Source organism: Chiloscyllium punctatum, chromosome 2 (genome assembly GCF_047496795.1).
Source record: "Chiloscyllium punctatum isolate Juve2018m chromosome 2, sChiPun1.3, whole genome shotgun sequence".
NCBI lineage: Eukaryota > Metazoa > Chordata > Chondrichthyes > Orectolobiformes > Hemiscylliidae > Chiloscyllium > Chiloscyllium punctatum.
In genome coordinates this window covers 33,171,385-33,191,642 of record NC_092740.1, presented here as the reverse complement: position 1 = coordinate 33,191,642, position 20,258 = coordinate 33,171,385, and the positions used below count along the sequence as shown (strand labels likewise).

General features: G+C 40.9%; 1 protein-coding gene across 3 annotated transcripts in view; it reads left to right on the top strand.

Annotated features, from left to right (window-relative positions):
• cenpu (centromere protein U) overlaps positions 1–20,258 on the top strand; it is a 55,481-nt gene that overhangs the window by 19,078 nt on the left and 16,145 nt on the right. For all 3 annotated transcript variants that reach the window (XM_072595177.1, XM_072595159.1, XM_072595168.1), the window contains exons 4-6: positions 8,327–8,480; positions 11,077–11,188; positions 14,153–14,431. In XM_072595177.1, coding sequence (XP_072451278.1) covers positions 8,327–8,480; positions 11,077–11,188; positions 14,153–14,431 — 545 coding nt within the window. The remainder of the gene's footprint in view (positions 1–8,326; positions 8,481–11,076; positions 11,189–14,152; positions 14,432–20,258) is intronic.

Here is a 20,258-nt window from a genome sequence, read left to right as displayed (position 1 = left end):
GAAACTATGTTCAGTTTTGTTTTTATACCTCTTCTGTTTTGGACTGGAGCTTCTCAGCAGCAAACAAAAATGTAGCTGTCTTACTTAGTGCCAATAAATAAGAAAGAGGGTTTAGTAAGTATTGAGACCTATAGTGAACCTTTTAATATATTTGTAGGCATTACAAGCAACATTCACAGTGAGTTCAAAATAATTAGTCCAAAGCTCAATTACGATTACTAACTGTCACGTTCTGCTTAGCAGAAAATTATTGAATGGTGGTGAAATCTGCATACTGCCTCTGAAATAATTATGCAGTCTCCATGAAAACTGTCCAAGTATGTGACATTTCTGGATTATGAATATTTCAACAAGAACTGTCACAAGTGTAAAAAAGTGGCTGGTTAGTGGGGCATTTTCCCAAGGCCCTTTTGACCTAGAAAGATCATCAACAACCACAGGCTGTCAAACTGTCAAAACAACCAAATCCTTAAGTCAAAGCCACAGGGAATGGTTTTCTCAGAATGGGGTCCTCAAGCTTCTATAGAATGCATTCCAAAAGAGCAAAATCTAATTTAGTAAGTGAACAGGAGTCTCCATTGTGGATTTTTTTTTTATTCACGGGAAGTTGCTGGCTGGGCCTGCATTTATTGCCCATCCCTAGTTGCCTTTGAGAAGTTGGGTGATCTGTCGTCTTGAATTGCGACAGTCAATTTGGCTTGGGTAGATGCACAATACTGTTAGAGAGGAAGTTCAACAATTTTCATCCAGCAAGACTGAAGGAACAGCATTTACATCCAGAGTTAGGATGATGAGTGACTTGGAGGGGAATTTGCAGTTGGCGGTGCTCCCATGTGTTTGCTGCCCTTGTGTGTCAAGATGGTAGTGGTCATGGATTTAGAAGTTATTGCTAAATTTCTGTAATGCAGCATGTGGATGGCACATACTGCTACAACAGCAATTATTTTGGAATTTATAAGACCATTTTAATGTCTGGAAATGGTTTTCACATTGCATCAGGCTTTTGGATAAGAAGATTTTGTTTCATATAGTCCAAATACAAGTTCGTAGTCTGGTTCTATGATGGATTCGTTGTGGTTATTTTTTCAGTCTGCCCAATTGAATGAGGGAAGATGTTTTGTAGGAAATGTTTGTGAAGGCACTTCCACCTGGGGTAACTTTGGATGAAGGCAGACACTGGGGCAGCACTGTGGCTTAGTGGTTAGTATTGTTGCCTCACAGTTCCAGAGACACAGATTTGATTCCAGTCTTGGATTGGCAGTGCTAAATTGCCCCATTGTGTCCAGGGATGGGCAGGCTGAGTGCATTAGCTAAGGTAATTGAGAGTTATGGGATGGGGAGAGATGTTGGATCTGGGTTGGATGCTCTTCGGGGTTCGTTGCAGTCTCGGTGGGCTGAATGGTCTCTATCCACATTGTAGAGATTCTGTGAAATACAGTGCTGAATATAATGAACAATTTCAGTTGATTTTAAAGTCTATAATCAATTTTATAATTATAATTTTTTTGGTTTTATGATAGGTTAATTTTTTCAGTAATTCTGTATAGGCCACAGTTATTTCTGCAACATGAACTGTGGCATTTTGTTCATTAGTAATAAGGTGAATGTTAGTAGTGATAGCATAATTTTGAAAATTTGTTGAAAGCAATCTATAGCTATCATTCAAATAAAAACTTTTATTACATGATGTCTATTGAACTGACAGGTGGAGTTGGAGATCTGAGAAGATCACATGCTGAGATAACTGAGACTGGAGCAGTTTCAAACTATCGTTTGATTTGTGAAATATCATTTTACTATTGCAATGATTATTTATTTAACACTGATGTACATGTGATATCAACGGGCATTGCTGCTTATGTGTTGTTTTGACATATGGTTGATATCTATTTGGAAAAATTTAAACTGATCCAATGATTGCAAACTTTTAAAATGAAGGTTAACTGTATTCCTGTTAAATACAGCTGATTTTATATTTAGTGAGCCTTATCATTGTTAAAATGTAGCTCGAACTGTCCATTCTGATGTCTGCATGGTAAGATATTGTCCATTATCTGAACATTATAAGTGATGTGGCTACTGTTGGTTTTGTACAATTTTTTAAGTCTGAGTTCAATTGTTTTTCTAGTTATTCTGTATATTTTCAAACTTTATACTTTACAATTAGCGCTTTTTTTTCCCTGTACCATGCATTGTCAAAAAAAAACACATTTAATTTAAATACTCACAATTTCACTGTTGTGTTGTCTTGTAGCTAGTATATAATAAACCTTTAAGAAACATGTTCATGGTATCATCATCACTTCATGTCCTGGGACCTGAGTTCACTGTGGCCGTTTACAGTATGGCACACAGATGGAGCTATGTAATAGCTTGTAATCAAATTGGTCAGTACTAGCCCAGACGCGACAGTGTCCAAAATGAATATATATGTAGATATCAGGAATTGTAACAAATGTCTATTGAATCTTTCAGTACTATGCTACCCATGTCTAGTTGTTGTGTTATGAGAGCTAACATAAATATCACCTCATCAGGTACAAATACCATGTTGAAGATAAAAAGCCCAACACTGCATCTGCAACTGGATTGAGAAGGCAGAACAAATCCTTCACAGCTTCCAGTGTCCTAATCTCCTGACTGTTGTTGCATATTTTGCATGATACATCCTTTTTTCTTTACACTAGCTTTGTATATGCCCTGTTTTACTCAGGTTTCATGCAACTTTTAATTCAAATGCAAATCTTTCAAAACGGACTTCGTTGAAAAGTTCTGAAAGTTTAACCTGTGTCATGGAAATTCTTAAACAGAATCTTTCTTTCTCTCTTCATTTTGGGGATGCGGGCATCACTGGTTGGCCAGCATTTATTTGTTGTCCATAGTTGCCCTTGAGAAGGTGTTGAACTTGCTTCTTAATTAAACTGCTGCTGTCCACATGCTGTACATTGACATACAACTCCCTAAGAGAGGAAATTCCTGGAGTTTGACTCTGACAGTGAAGGGACAGTGATATAATTCCAGTTCAGGATGGTGAGTGGCTTGGAGCAGAACTTTAAGATGGTGGTGTTCCCAAGTATGTGCTGCCATTGTTCTTCTAAATGGAAGTGGTTTGGAAAGTGCTGTCGAAGGATCTTTGGTGAATTTGTACAGTTCACCTTGTAGATAGTACACAGTGCTGCTACTGAGAGTCAGTGGTGGAGGGCGTGGATGCTAGTGGATGTGGTACCAATCAAGCTGCTTTGTTCTGATAGTGTCAAACTTCTTGAGTGTTGATGAAGCTGCTCCCATCTAGATAAGTGGGGAGTATTCCATTACACTCCTGACTTGTGCCTTGTTGATAACGGGCAGGCTTTGGGGGGGTCAGGAGGTGAGTTACTCACCACATCATTCTTAGCCCTTAACTTGCTCTAGTAGCCAATGTGTTTATGTGGTGAGTCCAGTTGAGTTTCAGGTCAAAGATAACCTCCAGGATGTTAATAATGGGGGATTCAGTAATGGTAACATGATTAAATGTTAAGGGGCAGTGATTAGATGGTCATTGCCTAGCATCTGTGTGACGTGACTACTGCTTGCCATTTGTTTGCCCCAAGCCTGGACAGGTCAAGAGGGCAGTGCCGAGTTGGAGGCTCGGGACTGGGATAAGGTGGAAGGAGGGGACATGAGGAAACAGGTGAAATCCACATTAATCCCGTGTTGTTGTAGGGTCCCAAGGTCGAAAATGAAGTGTTCTTCCAGATGGTCTCCTCCTTCAAAGACTGCCATTTCCCCTCCCACATAGTCGACAATGTCCTGCAGCGCATCTCCTCCACTTCCCACACCTCCGCCCTTGAGCCCCATCCTTCCGAATGCAACAAGAACAGAACCCTCGCTACCACCACCACCACAACCACAACCGTGCTCACCTTCCACCCCACTGTATACATCGCATTATCCTCTGCCACTTCTGCCACCTACAAACAGACCACACCACAAGGGATATATTTCCCTCCCCGCTCCTATCAGCATTTCGGAGAGACCACTCCTCTGCGACACCCTTATCAGATCCATGTCCCCCACGCCCCACTCTCGGCATCTTTCCTGCCACTGTAAGACATGCAAAATCTGTGCCCACACCTCCAACCTCGCATCTGTCCAAGGCCCCAAAGGATCCTTCTTCGACATCTGACAGAAATTTACCTGTACCTCCACAACTCTCATCTACTGTATCCATTGCACCCGATGTGGTCTCCTCTACATCGGGGAGATGGGACGCCAATTGCAGATTGTTTCAGCAAAAATTTCTGGGGCACCCGCACCAACCAAACTCACTGCTCTGTGGCTGCACGCTTTAACTCCCCCTCCCACTTCTCCAAGGACATACAGGTCTTGGGCCGCCTCCATCGCCAAACTCTAACCACCTGATGCCTGGAGGAAGAACACCTCATCTTCCACCTTGGGACCCCGTAACCACACGGGATTAATGTGGATTTCATCAGTTTTTCCATTTCCCCATTTCCCCATCCACATTATCCCAGTCCCAAGCGTCCAAATCAACACCTCCCTCTTGACCTGTCCGTCGTCTTTCCCGTATATCCGCTCCATCCTCCTTTCTGACCTATCACCTTCTCCCCCACTTTCATCTATCTATTGCATTCTCAGCTACTTCCACCCCTCAGACCCACCCCTTCCCATTTATCTCCCCCACCCACAAGCCTCATTCCTGATGAACAGTTTGTGCTGATTTCTCCTGCCCCTTGGATGCTGCCTGACCTGCTGTGCTTTTCCTGCACTACACTCTCGACCCCAAGCCTGGATATTGTCTTGATCTTGTTTCATTTGAACATGGACTGCTTAAGTAATTGAGCTGTCACGAATGATGCTAAACATTTTGCAATCAACGTTGGACATCCCCACTTCTGATCTTTTGGTAGAGGGAAAGTCATCGATGAAGCAGTGGAAGATGGTTGGGTCGAGGACACTACCCTGATGAATTTGTGCAGAATGTCCTGTACTTGAGATGACTATCCTCCAGTAACCACAACCATCTTCCTGTATGCCAGGTATGACTAATCAGCTAGAGTTTGTTCCCTGATACTCATAGATTCCAGTTTTGCTAAGGCTCTTTGATGCCACACTTTGTTAAATGAGGTCTTGATGTCAAGGCTAACACACTCACCTCACATCAGGAGTTCAGCTCTTTTGTCCATTTTTAAATGAAAGCTATAATGAGGTCAGAAGCTGAGTGGTCCTGGCTGAACTCAAATTGGACGTCACTGAGCAGGTTATTGCTGAGCATTGTTGGTGACACCTTCCAACGCTTTGCTAATGATCAGGACTAAATGGGTGGAGTGCTAATTGGCTGGGTTGGATTTGTCCTGTTTATGTGTACACGACGTATTTGGACAATTTTCTACCTTTATTGGGAAGATGTCAGTGTTGTAACTAATGAAACAGCTTGGCTAGGGGATTGGCAAGTTCTGGAGCATGTCTTCTGCACTATTGCTGGAACGTTGTCAGGGCCTATGGTCTGCAGTATTCAGTGTGTCCAACTGTTTCTTGAAATCACATGGAGTGAATAGAGTTGGCTGATGACTGGTATCTGTAATGCTGGAGGAGTCCAAGATAGATCATTAGCTTGATACTGCTGGCTGAAGGTTTTTGTGAGTGATCAGCCTTCTCTTTTGCACTGGTTTTTTAGGCTTTTCCATCATCGAGGATATTTGTGTATATTTGTGGAACCTACACCTCCAGTGAGTTGTTTAACTGCCCACCACCATTCACGACTGGATGTGGCAGGACTACAGTGCTTAGATCTCATCTCTTGGTGTGGGTTTGCTTGACTCTTGTCTATGACTTGCTGCTTAATGTTGTTTGGTATTCAAGTAATCCTGTTTGATAGTTTCACCTAGGTTGACATTTCATTTTCAGGTTTAGCTGGTGCTGCTCCTCTTATGTCCTCCTGCACTTTCCATTGAATCAGGGTTGATCCCTTAACTTAATGGTAATATTTGATTGGGGAATATGCCAGCCCCTGGGGTTACGAATTGTATTTAGGTGCAATTCTGTTGCTATTACTGGTCCATAACAACTCATGGATTCCCAGTTTTGAGTTGCAAGAATTGGTCAAAGTCTGTCCCATTTAGCAAAGTGGTAGTGCCACTCAGCATGATGGAGGGTATTCTCAATGTGAAGGTGGGACTTAGTCCTTGAGGAGACAGTGCAGTAGTCACTCTTACCGATACCGTCATGGACAATTGCATCTGCAGGTGGCCGTTTGGTAAGTATGCGATCAGTCCTCTTGTTGGTTCCCTCACTGGGATCTGTAGACCCAGCCTAGCAGCTATGTGTTTAGGACCTGACCCGCTTGATCAATAATGTTGCCACGGATCCAATTGTGGTGGTGAACGTTGCAAATGTACTCTCTGAGAATTTCATTCTGGATTAGTGGTGCTGGAAGAGCACAGCAGTTCAGGCAGCATCCAAGGAGCTTTGAAATCGACGTTTCGGGCAAAAGCCCTTCATCAGGATTCCTGAACTGCTGTGCTCTTCCAGCACCACTAATCCAGAATCTGGTTTCCAGCATCTGCAGTAATTGTTTTTCCCTCTCTGAGAATTTCACTCTTGTCTTGCTCAGTGCTTCCTCCAAGTGTTGTTCAACATGGAGGAGTTCAGATTCTTTTTAAAAATTTATTTACCGGATTAGGGCATCACCGGCTTGGCTAGTGTTTATTGCCCATCTCTGCTTTCCCTCTGGTTAAGAGTCAACCACATTGCTGTGACTCTGGAAGTCATATGTATGCCAGACCACGTGAGGTTGGCAGATTTCATTCCCTGAAGGACATTAGTAAGCCAGATGGATTTTTCTGACTCTTAATTCCATGATTTTAAAAAAAAAAAAAATTTCGCCATCTGAAAGGTGGGATTTGAACCTGAGTTCTCATCTCCAACGCTCCCCCCCAAAAAAATTAGCTAAGTTTCTGGATTAATGGCTAAGTGATAATACTACTCTGCCATCACCACCTCCCTCTTATAAATCTTTTCTAAATTATTTCCAAAGAAGTATTCCCACAAATTGCATTTAAAAGTAGCTTCCATTATTTTATGATCATAGTCATGGCCGCTTAACCATTGCATATATTTTGGGCAGTTATTTAAATTTGCTAAAAAGCCATTGTCTGTTGCCATTCACAGCTTAAGTGTAGTGAATATTTGCAAAGAAACAGGTGTTCACTTTTGTAATTTGTATTTTATCAAAGTGAAAATGATTGTGTTTGTTTATCACTATTAGGTTACAGCTTGTACCAATCAGCACTAACTATAACATCAGTTAATTGACCATTGGGTTTAAAAGTACAAAGTAGTCAGCAGATAATATTTCACTTCCCCTATAGTTAACATTGTTTTGTTTTAACTTTCTGACTACCCCTGCCCAAGGAATATTTTGAAGTATTTCAAGTGTTTGTGTAGTTCTTCTATGAATATCTGGATCTCGATGTTTTTAAAATTCATAGCAGTTGATACTTTTACATTAAGTACTTCCTTCACGAAGCATAAATGTTGGAAGAGGGAGAAACTCCAACATAAATAACAAGGGAATAACATTGGATCAAAACACCTATTAGCAGTGAGGACTGTAATGATGTTGAACTAATATGTAGTTAACTGAATGAACTTTAAATTTAAAAACATTCAGTTTATTTGGATATATTATGACACACATCTGAAGCAGATGAGCCTTGAACCCAGACCTTCTGGCCCAGAGATAGGGACAATATCACTGTAACACAAGACCATACAAAAAATGACACACTTGCACATATAACTACTTTATTTTTGAGTAAGGTTGAGCTTGTTTAAAGTGAGCTGCTGACGTACTCAAAACAGGTATTCCGAGAACAATCGGCAATGGTGAAATTTCATTCTCCATCTCTGTGTATGCTGGAACCTGAGTCCAGCATTTTAACCTGCTCAGCCACATTACCACTTGTATCCTTTATTAAAAGAATACTTTCAATTGCTACTTTCAATCCTAAAACCATCTATGTTCAGAAATTATCCTGTGCCAGCCACCATCACCATTTCTTTCCTGATCATCTTTTATCATTAAAACCTTTTCCAGCAATAAAATGTTCTTTTTGCTGTGCTTTCTTCTTACAAAACATCTACCACATCTGTGATTTCTTGTTGATCTGGTCTGCATATTAGATTGGGCCAGTTTCCAGTTGTGCATTTAAATTTGTAATCTTTTAAGAGTGTTCCATTACTCAAAGTAAGCATTAAAATGGCATTCCACATTTTAAAAAACCAAAGATGTTTCCATTGCTTATTTGCTTTAACTTTTTTGTAGATAATCCATTACACAGCACGGCAGTGTTCGATGGTGAATCAGAGCTGAATAATGAAGGAGATGATAAAGAAGCAGAAGGTTGCATGCAGAGTCATCAAGGGAAGCCTAACCAGCAATCAGTGCCTCAGGTTAAAGAACAAAGGAGAGCAAAACGGTAAACAGAAAGCTGGATGAATGTTGTTATTTCTTAATATAGAATAGAGATTATTTGATTTGCAAATGTAATATTTTATTTGTTTCAAATAATTAGCTAAATTAGTAGCTTTGCCTCAGACAAGTAAGTTCAAACATGGAAGTAGAAAGCATTGCTCAGTGTTTTCTTTTAATTTTCCTTCTTGCGGTTTCCTTAGAGTCATAGAAATGTACAGCATGGAAAAAGACCCTTTGGTCCAACTTGTCCGTGACCACCACATATCCTAACCTAATTTAGTGCCGTTTGCCAGCACTTGACTCCTATCCCTCTAAACCCTAAGGTAAAAACAATGACTGCAGATGCTGAAAACCAAATACTGGATTAGTGGTGCTGGAAGAGCACAGCAGTTCAGGCAGCATCCAATGAGCAAACCCTTCCTATTCACATACCTGTCCAGATGCCTTTTAAATGTTGTAATTGTACTACCTCCACCACTTCCTCTGGCAACTCATTCCATACCCTTTTGTAGATATCTCTGTAGTTGTCTGGTGGGTTGAACTAGTTGTCAACAAAACATCATAGAAATTAGGAGCAGGACTCAGTCATTCTGCCCTTAAAGCTTTTATAATAGCCAGCATTTTCCCATCTACTGACACCATCAGGTTAACTTATCTGCAAGGTTTTTTTTCCTCTTCAAATCATGGTGCTACTTTTGCCATCTCTTCTTGTGTAGGAACTGCTCCAGAGTTGATAGAAATTTGGAAGTTTGTTTCCAAGTCATTGAATATTTCCAAGACACTTCCTTTAGTACTCTGGGATATACATTACTAGGTCTCAGCCTTTAACCCCATTAATTTCCCCAGTATTGTTTTCTTACTAATACCTTTAAGTTCCTTCAATTCTGCCGTATCATTAGACCCTTAGTTTCCTAACATTTCTAAAAGATTATTAGTACCCTCTTTCAAGATAGAGGATCAACGAACGTGTGAAATTTTCCTACCATTTCTTTGCTCCCCATTTTCATTCCCTCAGCTTCTGACTAATGAATCTATATTTGTCTTTACTAAATTCTTCCTCTTTGCATTTCATCGAAGCTTTTGCCATTAGTTTCTACGTTCCCTGATATTTTGCTCTTGTACTCTTGTTTTCCCCTCTTGATCAATTTTTTTCCCCACTATTTGCTTAGGTCTAAAATGCTCCCGACCCTCAGGCTTGCTGTTTCTAACAATTTTATATGCCTTCTCTTTGGATCTAATGCTGTCACTAATTTAGTTTGACAGCTATGATTGAGCCACCTTTCCTCTTTTATTTTTGTACCAGATAAGAATGAATCATTGCTGTAACTCATGCACATGTTCTTTAAATATGAACCATTGCCCATCCACTATCAGCCTTTTTAGTAAGGTTTCCCAATTATCCTTGCCCATTGTGACTTACTTTCATAGTTTCCTTTATCTAGACTCAGCACCCTAGTTTTGACTTCAAGAACATCACTTTTCACTTCCTGAAGGGATCTTGCACAACAAGATTGGTAAATGATCCTTTCTCATTGCACAATATAGCTTCACTTGTCCATCTTAATAAAGAATCCCAACTAGTTTCTGCTGCAGTCTTGCAAAGTCTCCCAGTCACCCCCCAACACACGCCCTGCAACCACCCAACAATCCAAAATGGTGTATCTGTTAGAGAAAAGCATGGCCACATGAGATTCTTGCACTGCCTGCTTTCTGCTACTCTACGTAGTGGCTCCACAGTGAGTCCATTCCCCCACTCCAGCAGTTAAATGTGGTTAACCAGCAGCTGCAGCTGGATGCACATCCTATGTATGTAGCCACTAGGAACTCAAGAAGTGTCCATGGCTTCTCACATAGCGAAGGAGGTGCATATCCTGGGTGTGAGCTGCACTGTCATGACTTCCCTTTAGATAAAGCTTGTTAGTTACTTTCTTTAAGAAATACTAATCATGCTCAGAACCTTATTGCACCCCAAACACTAGTTTGAAAATCAAAGTCTTTGGACATCTTAACTTTAATTCTGAACTTTACATCCCCTATGTTATTTTTATTACTTTATTTGGCTCCAACTTCTGAGTTAAATCCAATACACCTACTTGTTTTGAAAATAACTTTTTTTCTAATATACAGTAAGTTATTAAGAATCTATAACAGTATAAACTTTGTTTGACATGAGGTGGCCCTTTTTTTTTAAGTATTTCAAATTTGGCACTGGCTACTCCCCCCACTGGTCCTGCTGCTTTACCTCCTGCTGCCTCTTTTGACTCCCAGGTAACTGGTGTAGCCTTGGTCCCAATTTATATACTCCTCCTCTGCTCATCTCACCCACAGGTCCACTCCTCCTCCTCCGGCTCCCACGTAAATGGTGTACCATTAAGTCTTGCTCCAGTCTGTATACCCCAACTCTGCACTGCCCCTTCACAGGGCTCGTTGACTTTCTGACTCCCAAATAAGTGATGCAGGTCTCAAGCCTCAGCCCTGATTTTTATACTCCCGCTGAGCACTGATATCTCACAAGTCCCACTCTCCTTGCTGCCAACTTTCTTGCTTCATGAAAGTCTGTCAGTCCTTATAATACCCTATTCTCATTCCTTCAAGTATAGCAGTGCTTTGACTCGCATATCTGAAGGTGTGGAAGCAGAAGAAAGTGAAATTAATACAGAAGGTGTGAACAATGAGGCATCGAATGAAAGTACAACAGAGTCTCTTCAGAAGGTATTTGCTCAAATTTAAGTCAAGTAGAACATTCATTATTAACATAATCATTTTATCCCCATAATCCATCTTATAGTGTAACAGCAAAATAAAGTTTTTTTTTTCTTACTAAATATTATTCCAAGGGAAGGTTTTACACTTGCTTTTCCATACTAGAAATGCAAATATCTTGTTAAAGTGTAAGACAGTCCTCAAACTTGCAGCTACAATTAAAAACATGATTTGATTTTGCTACAGCACAGGCTATTTAGCTCCTCGTGCTACCATTCAGCAAGTTCATGGCTGATCTTTTGTTTCAATTTTAAATTCCCACAATGTCTTCATGTCCATTAATATCCTCAATTCCCAAAAACCTACTTCTGCCTTACTACCTTTCTATTCAGTGGCTGAGCATCCACAACTGTCTGAGGTAGATAAGACCATAAGACATAGGAGTGGAAGTAAGGCCATTCGGCCCATCGAGTCCACTCCGCCATTCAATCATGGCTGATGCGCATTTCAGCTCCACTTACCAGCGTTCTCCCCGTAGCCCTTAATTCCTCTAGACAACAAGAATCTATCAATCTCAGCCTTGAAGAAATTTAGCGTCCCGACTTCCACTGCACTCCGTGGCAATGAATTCCACAGGCCCACCACTCTCTGGCTGAAGAAATGTCTCCGCATTTCTGTTCTGAAATGACCCCCTCGAATTCTAAGGCTGTGTCCACGGGTCCTAGTCTCCTCGCCTAACAGAAACAATTTCCTAGCATCCACCTTTTCCAAGCCATGTATTATTTTGTACGTCTCTATTAAGTCTCCCCTTAATCTTCTAAACTCCAACGAATACAATCCCAGTATCCTCAGCCGTTCCTCATATGCTAGACCTGTCATTCCAGGGATCATCCGTGTGAATCTCCGCTGGACACGTTCCAGTGCCAGTATGTCCTTCCTGAGGTGTGGGGACCAAAACTGGACACAGTACTCCAAATGGGGCCTAACCAGAGCTTTATAAAGTCTTAGTAGTACATCTCTGCTTTTATATTCCAACCCTCTTGAGATAAGAGACAACATTGCATTTGCTTTCTTAATCACAGACTCAACCTGCATGTTTACCTTTAGAGAATCCTCGACTAGCACTCCCAGATCCCTTTGTGCTTTGGCTTTATTAATTTTCTCACCATTTAGAAAGTAGTCCATGCTTTTATTCTTTTTGCCAAAGTGCAAGACCTTGCACTTGCTCACGTTAAATTCCATCAGCCATTTCCTGGACCACTCTCCCAACCTGTCTAGATCCTTCTGTAGCCTCCCCACTTCCTCAGTACTACCTGCCTGTCCACCTAACTTCGTATCATCGGCAAACTTCGCTAGAATGCCCCCGGTTCCCTCATCCAAATCATTAATATATAATGCGAACAGCTGTGGCCCCAGCACCGAACCCTGCGGGACACCGCTCGTCACCGGCTGCCATTCTGAAAAAGAACCTTTTATCCCAACTCTCTGCCTTCTGTTAGACAGCCAATCCTCAATCCATCCCAGCAGCTCACCTCGAACAACATGGGCCCTCACCTTGCTCAGCAGCCTCCTGTGTGGCACCTTATCAAAGGCCTTTTGAAAGTCTAGATAGACCACATCCACTGGGTTTCCCTGGTCTAACCTACTTGTTACCTCTTCAAAAAATTCCAACAGGTTTGTCAGGCATGACCTCCCTTTACTAAATCCATGTTGACTTGTTCTAATCAGACTCTGCTCTTCCAAGAATTTAGAAACCTCATCCTTAATGATGGATTCTAGAATTTTACCAACAACCGAGGTTAAGCTGATTGGCCTATAATTTTCCATCTTTTGCCTTGATCCTTTCTTGAACAAGGGGGTTACTACAGCCATCTTCCAATCATCCGGGACCTTTCCTGACTCCAGTGACTCTTGAAAGATCTCAACCAATGCCTCTGCTATTTCCTCAGCCACCTCTCTCAGAACTCTAGGGTGTATCCCATCGGGGCCAGGAGATTTATCAATTTTAAGACTTTTTAACTTTTCTAGCACTATCTCTTTCGTAATGGCAACCATACTCAACTCAGCCCCGTGACACCCTTTAATTTTTGGGATATTACTCATGTCTTCCACTGTGAAAACTGACGCAAAGTACTTGTTAAGTTCTCCTGCTATTTCCTTATCTCCCAACACTAGGCTTCCTGCATCAGTTTGAAGTGGCCCAATGTCTACTTTTGCCTGTCGTTTGTTTCTTATGTACTGAAAGAAACTTTTACTATTATTTCTAATATTACTGGCTAGCCTACCTTCATATTTGATCCTCTCATTTCTTATTATACTCTTTGTTATCCTCTGTTTGCTTTTGTATCCTTCCCAATCTTCTGATTTCCCACTGTTCTTAGCCACTTTATAGGATCTCTCTTTTTCTTTAAGACATTTCCTGACTTCCTTTGTCAGCCAAGGTTGTCTAATCCCTCCGATGGTTCAAAATATTAAATAAAAAACAAAAAAATGCAAATGCTGTAAATCAGAAACAAAAACCGAAATTGCTGGAAAAGCTCAGGTCTGGCACCATCTGTGAAAAGAAATCCGAGAACTCTGTTGAAGGGTTACCACAACCGAAACATTAACTTTGATTTCTCTTCACAGATGCTGCCAGACCTGCTGAACGTTTCCAGCAATATGTGTTTTGATTCAAAAGATTGTATGTATGATTTGTCTGAAATAATTTCTCCTCATCTCAATCTATATAATTGATCCCTTATTCTGAGACTGTGACCCTGTGTTCTAGATGATCCAGCCAGGCGAAACAGTTTTAAGCACTTACCTTGTTTAAAATCCTTAAGAAATTTACATGTTCCAATTTCATTGTCATGAGAAATGTATGTTCACATGAATGGAGAGAAAATGTTGGAATGTGTAATTCAGGGCCATTTCTGTCTAAGTTGCCAATTTTGATTTGCTTTGCTTCATTTAAAAAAAATTGTTTCAAAGGCAGAAACTGAATTAGTGAAGTTGAAAGCAGTATCCAATTCGCAATCCAGTAAAGCCTCCAAACGATCAGAGGATACTCGGTCACGGACAAGTGGAGTAACAAATCCCAGTGATCGGAACTCTAGAAATCTGCAGGGTGCTGCTTTGACTGGTAGAACAAAGAAATCGCCGCTTGAAACTTGGGCATCTCTTTCAAAGCGAAAAAGGCAAAGGAGCAAGAGAGCAAGTGCATCAACATCTCACAGCAGGAACTCCTCTTTTCATGCAGAGCCTTCCATGGTAAGCAACTTGCTTTTTGATTCAGTATAATTCTTTTTGTTTGGCCAGACCAAGGAAAATGACATGGCTGTTAAAGTGCAGAAGGTTTAATAGGTAACTGTGATTCTTAACCTTGCTACCCTGTGAAACAATAAAGCAAAGTGATTTTACGGTATCATGGTAAGCTTGAGGCATTGTTGCTGAGCATGTCATTCAGATGCCCGCATAATGTTTAGGGAACCCAAGTTCCAATCCCACCATGGGAGATTATGGAATTCTAATGTGGTAAAATGAACCATGAGACCATTGTCAATTGTAGTAAATAATCATCTGATACACTAATGTCCTTATCTAGCTGGCCTACATGTGACTCCAGACCCATAGCAATGTGGTTGAATCTTAACTGCCTTTTCAAATGGCCTATTCAGTTGTATCAACTGCTGAAAGGATAATGGCATTAACTAAGCCATTGCAGATGATGAAGCAATTACAGATTTGCCTACCCTGCAGAGTCCTCTTTCTAACATGTAGAGGCTTGAGCAAAAACTAGGCGAACTCTCTCAGATTGTTCGAGCAACAGCACATCATCATATTCACAAAATTGTAAATTACAGATATCATCAACATCATCTCTGGTTACGTACTGTTCCATTGACAGATCCAGCAGAGGTGGTGGTACCGTGGTATACAGTCTCGAGTCCTCAGCATTATCTCTGGATTCAATGAAATCTCATGGCATTACGTCAAACATGAGCAAAGAGACCTCTTCCAGACTACCACACATTAGCCCTCATTTGGCTGATAAATCGTTAGCGCACAACTTGAAGGAAGCACTAAGGGTGGTTAGGGTGTAGATTGTATTCTGGGTGGGGATCTTCACCACCCACCTCCAAGAGTGGCTCAGCCATACTACTACTGAATGAGCTGGTTGAATCATAAGGAAATAGCAGCTAGATTGAGTCTGCAGCAGGTAATAAGAAGGAGAGGTATATTTGACCTGATTGTCACAAATCTGTCCATTAGTAGGAAGAATGACTACCCCACAGTCAATGTGGAGATGAAGTCCTGTTTTTATTGAGAAAACCGTCCATAGTGCTGTGTAGTACTATCGCCATACTAAATGGGAGATATTTCATGCAGTTCTAGCAATTCGAGAGTGGGGATAAATTAAGTCCCATGATCCATCAGCAGCAACGGAATTGTATTTGTTCACAATCTGTTTCCTCAAGACCTGACATATTTCCTATTCTGCTATTATCCCTAAGCCGGGATCAGGCAGCTTTGATGAAGTGTGTAGGAAGGCATGCCAAGAGCAGTACCAGGCATACCTGAAAATGAAGTGTCAACTGAATGAAGCTACAAAACAGAACTACTGTTTAAGAAGTAAAAGCAGCAAGTTAAAGACAGAGCTAAGCAATTCCACAACCAAAGGCTTGGTTGGGAATGATAGTGGATAATTACGTAAGTCACTGGACGACGAGGCTCCACAAATATTCCTATCTCAACAATAGGATAGCCTAGAAAATCAGTTCAAAAAATAAGCATTTACAATAATCTTCAACCAGAAGTGCTGAGTAGATTATCCAAATTGGCCTTTGCAGAGGTCCCCAGCATTACAGATTCTAATCTTCATCCAATTCACTCCACTGCACTTGATATGAAGAAATTTCTAGACGCACTAGCTGCTGCAAAGCTTATACACCCTGACAACATTCCAACATTAGTGCTGAAGACTTGTACTCTAGATCTTGCATCGCTAGCTAAACTGTTGTCACATTACCAAAATATGTGGATGCTTTGGAGAGAGGCAGAGGAGGTTCACCAGGATGTTGCCTAGTATGGAGGGTGCTAGCTATGAGAGAGAATGAATAGATTAGGATTATTTTCATTGGAAAGAAGGAGGTTGAGGGGGACCTGATTGAGGCCTACAAAATCATGAGAGGTGTAGACAGGGTAGATAGCAAGAAACTTATTCCCAGAGTGGAGGACTCAATTACTAGGGGTCACTAGTTCAAAGTGAGAGGGGAAAAGTTTATGGGAGATACACATGGAAACTTCTTCACGCAAGGGTGGTGGGTGCCTGGAATGCGTCGCCAACGGCGTGGTAGGGGCGGGAACGATTGCGTCATTAAACATGTATCTAGACAGATACATGAATGGGCAGGGAGCAAAGGGATACAGATCCTTAGAAAATAGGTGGTAGGTCCAGATGGATGATCTGGATTGGCGCAGGCCCGAAGGCCCAAAGGGCCTGTTCCTGTGCTGTATTGTTCATTGTTCCAGTATAGCTATAGCACTACTCAAGAATGTGAAAGATTGGCCAGATAATCCAACCTGGCCAATTACTGGCCCATCACTACTCTCCATCATTAATAAAGTGATGAAGGATGTCAATAGGGCTATCAAACACCACTTGCTTAGCAATAATTATCACTCAGTTTGGATTCTGCAAGGGCTGCTCACTTCTTCACCACGTTATGGCATTGGTTCAAATGAGGTGAGGTGAAAATGATTTTCCTTGACATCCAAGCTACATTAAATTGAGTCTGGCATTAAGGAGACCCAGCAAAATTGGAGTCAATGAGAATCAGAATAAACTCTGCCTTGTTAGGAGCAGCATTGCCTCTAATTTTCTTTTGGGCTGTGTGTGCCTCCAAGATTCATGCATGGTAACGAATTCTGGAATAGGAAGTTGATGGCATGATTGGTGTGCTGACACTAATTGCTATGTATGAAACATTGGAGTAGCTATGCACAGTTAGAGGGATTTTGGTTGGGAGTCAAACCTGGTTAAAGGAAGATGATTTTTGTTGTTGGTCGGTCATCTTAGTTCTAGAACATGTTTGCAGGTATTCCTCAGGGTAGTGTCCTAGGCGGGTGTCAGTTTAGCTCAGTTGGCTGGATAGTTGGTTTATGAAGATGTGTGATGGCAATAGAGTGGGTTCAATCCTCACTCTGGCTGAGGTTACTATGAAGGACTCTCCTTCTCAACCTCTCCCCTTGCCTGAGGTGTGATGGCCCTCAGGTTAAATCACCACCAGTTATCTCTCTAATGAGAGGGCACCCCTATGATGTGGTTAGATTATGGAGACTTAATTTGAGTGCCTGAGGCCCAACCTTTAGCTGCTTCAGAATTGATGTTCCCTCCAACCTAGGTCAAAAGTGGGAATGTTTGCTGATGACTACAAAATGTTCAGCACCATCAATGACAACTCAAATACTTAAGCGATCCATGACCAAATGCAACAAAACAATATCCAAGCTTAGGCTGACAAGTAGCAAGTAATACTCACATTTCCCAAGTGTCAGGCAATTACCATCTCTTAAGAGAGATTCTAATCATATCTCCTTGACATTCAATGTCATTACCATAGTTGAATCCCCCACTTTCAATGTCTAGAGATTACCATTGACCAGAAATTGAACTGAAATAGCCATAGAAATCCAGCAGTGAGCAACCCATCTCTGGTCGGGGAGTCCAGAATTAGAGGACACAGGTTTAGGGTGAGAGGGGAAAGATATAAAAGAGACCTAAGGGGCAACTTTTTCACACAGAGGGTGGTACGTGTATGGAATGAGCTGCCAGAGGAAGTGGTGGAGGCTGGTACAATTGCAACATTTAAGAGGCATTTGGATGGGTATATGAATAGGAAGGGTTTGGAGGGATATGGGCCGGGTGCTGGCAGGTGGGATAGACTGGGTTAGAATACCTGGTTGGCATAGACTGGTTGGACTGAAGGGTCTGTGTCCATGCTGTACATCTCTATGACTCTATCTACAAGGCATAATTCAGAAATGTGATGGAATACTCCTCAGTTACCTGAATGAGTGCAACTTCAACAATACTCAAGAAGCTTGACATTGTCCAGGACAAAGCAGTCAGCTTGATTGACACCACATCCACAGACATTCATTTTCTCTACCATCTATGCTCAGTGGTAGTTTGTACCATCTACAAAATTCACTGTAAATATTTATCAGTGCTCTTTTGACAGCATCTTGCAAACTCCCGACTACTACTATCAGAAGGTCAAGGACAGCATATACATGGGAACGCCACTGCATCATCCTGACTTGGAAATATATCACTATTCAGTGTTCCAGGCTGGGTCAAACGCCTGGAACTCCCTACCTAATGTTACTGCTGATGCACCTAAACCAAAGGGGGGCGGTGCAAGAACTTGGATCACAGTCACCTTTTCAAAGGCAGCTAGGGATAGCCTATAAAACAACACGCAGAAAAGTTTGGATTATGATTTATTATAATGCGAATCCTTCCTTTTAATCTTATTGATCTGAACTATTACAAGCCAATAGTTCACAATTCCGTAATGAATGTTTTTAACATGCATTTTGGTGAAATTCAATCCTCCTCTTTTTGATATTTACTAGGTTATTTATTTAAGTGATCACTTTTGACAATTATAAAAGAAAAGCCAACATTTCTAGAGCATAATAGTTTGACTTTGTATGGAATGCCTACCAAACAATATCTGTTGCTTTAATCTTTCAAGTTTACAGTCTGACGTATATGGTGATTTATGAAAGTTGGCTGCAAGTTGGTAGTGGCTCACAGTAGAGGTTGCATGACTACAGCAAGCCAGGAGGCGCACTGGCACAGAATGCATTTCTAGCCCAAACATCCCCACTTTCATACAAAAATATATTTGCTTTCAATAATACTTACTCTTTCAGTTCCACAATATACACATGACCATTCTCAGGCATTAGTAGTTCATTATTCTTGTCTATCTCTGCATATGAATTGCACAGAAGCCTTTGAATCTTGCTGCATTTGCTTGGTTTCTTGGATTCCTTTAGCAGCTTTTCACTGATGCCTCAGCTTTTCCATTTGTCTAGGTTTAGTATAGAGATGAGATTTGGTGTCCATTTTATGAAGTAACTGTTTGGAACATTGGCTGATTATGGTGATCTGATGATCTCCTTAAGTGTCCGACACATGTCAGTGTGTCATACAACATCATGACCATAAGACCTGTGTGAAGTGTCTCAAAATGGCAATCCAAAACACAGGTTAAGGTGGTGTGGTAGCATCATAATTGATTACTCTGCAAACCAAGGCAGGTCTAAATGTGAAGGATAGCTACTGGCATGCGTAACCAATTGCAAACAATAGTTTTCTTACTATATTCTTGACACCCCTTGGAAAATACCGATGACAGTATATGATGTTTGGCAATTCCATGACTCCAGGGATATATCAAGGCAGATAATGAGACAGTTAATAATCTTCTTGGTGTGGAAGCTATAGTTGATCATTTGCAAGATCATATATACAGACAGAAAATGGAAGATGCCATTGCTGACAATTATGAAAATCTACTGTGAATGATAGGCAAAGCTTATCAGATGAACCTGAAGTTGACCAAGAAAAATATTGCAATTAAAGATGTCTGAAGTCAAGAGAATAGCGATACACTGACAACAAAAGATCTTTATTCTAATCTTGAAAAGAGGAAAGGTATAGTCGCAATGTGGTGACACTATGTAACAAAAAAAGCTTTGCATTTGTTCAGTCTCTGAATGATTTAGCAAAATTTGTGTCTAGTATTTCTAATAGATCTGTCCTGGAAGAAAGCAGTATATGTTTGATATTTGGTGAGTATGAATGCATATTATCCTTGTAATGTTGTTTTCTATCAAGGAGTCTTCAAGGCTGATTGGAAGAAATTTTGGCAGAATAGAACCTTTTAAAAATAAAAATGGCAATGGTTTTGGTTTAAGTTTAACTTCAACTTTTATACATACTGTCAAGGTATACAATTCATGAGAGTTGTTTTTGATGCTTTACCTAAAAATGGACAATTTTTGATAATACTTTCTCTTA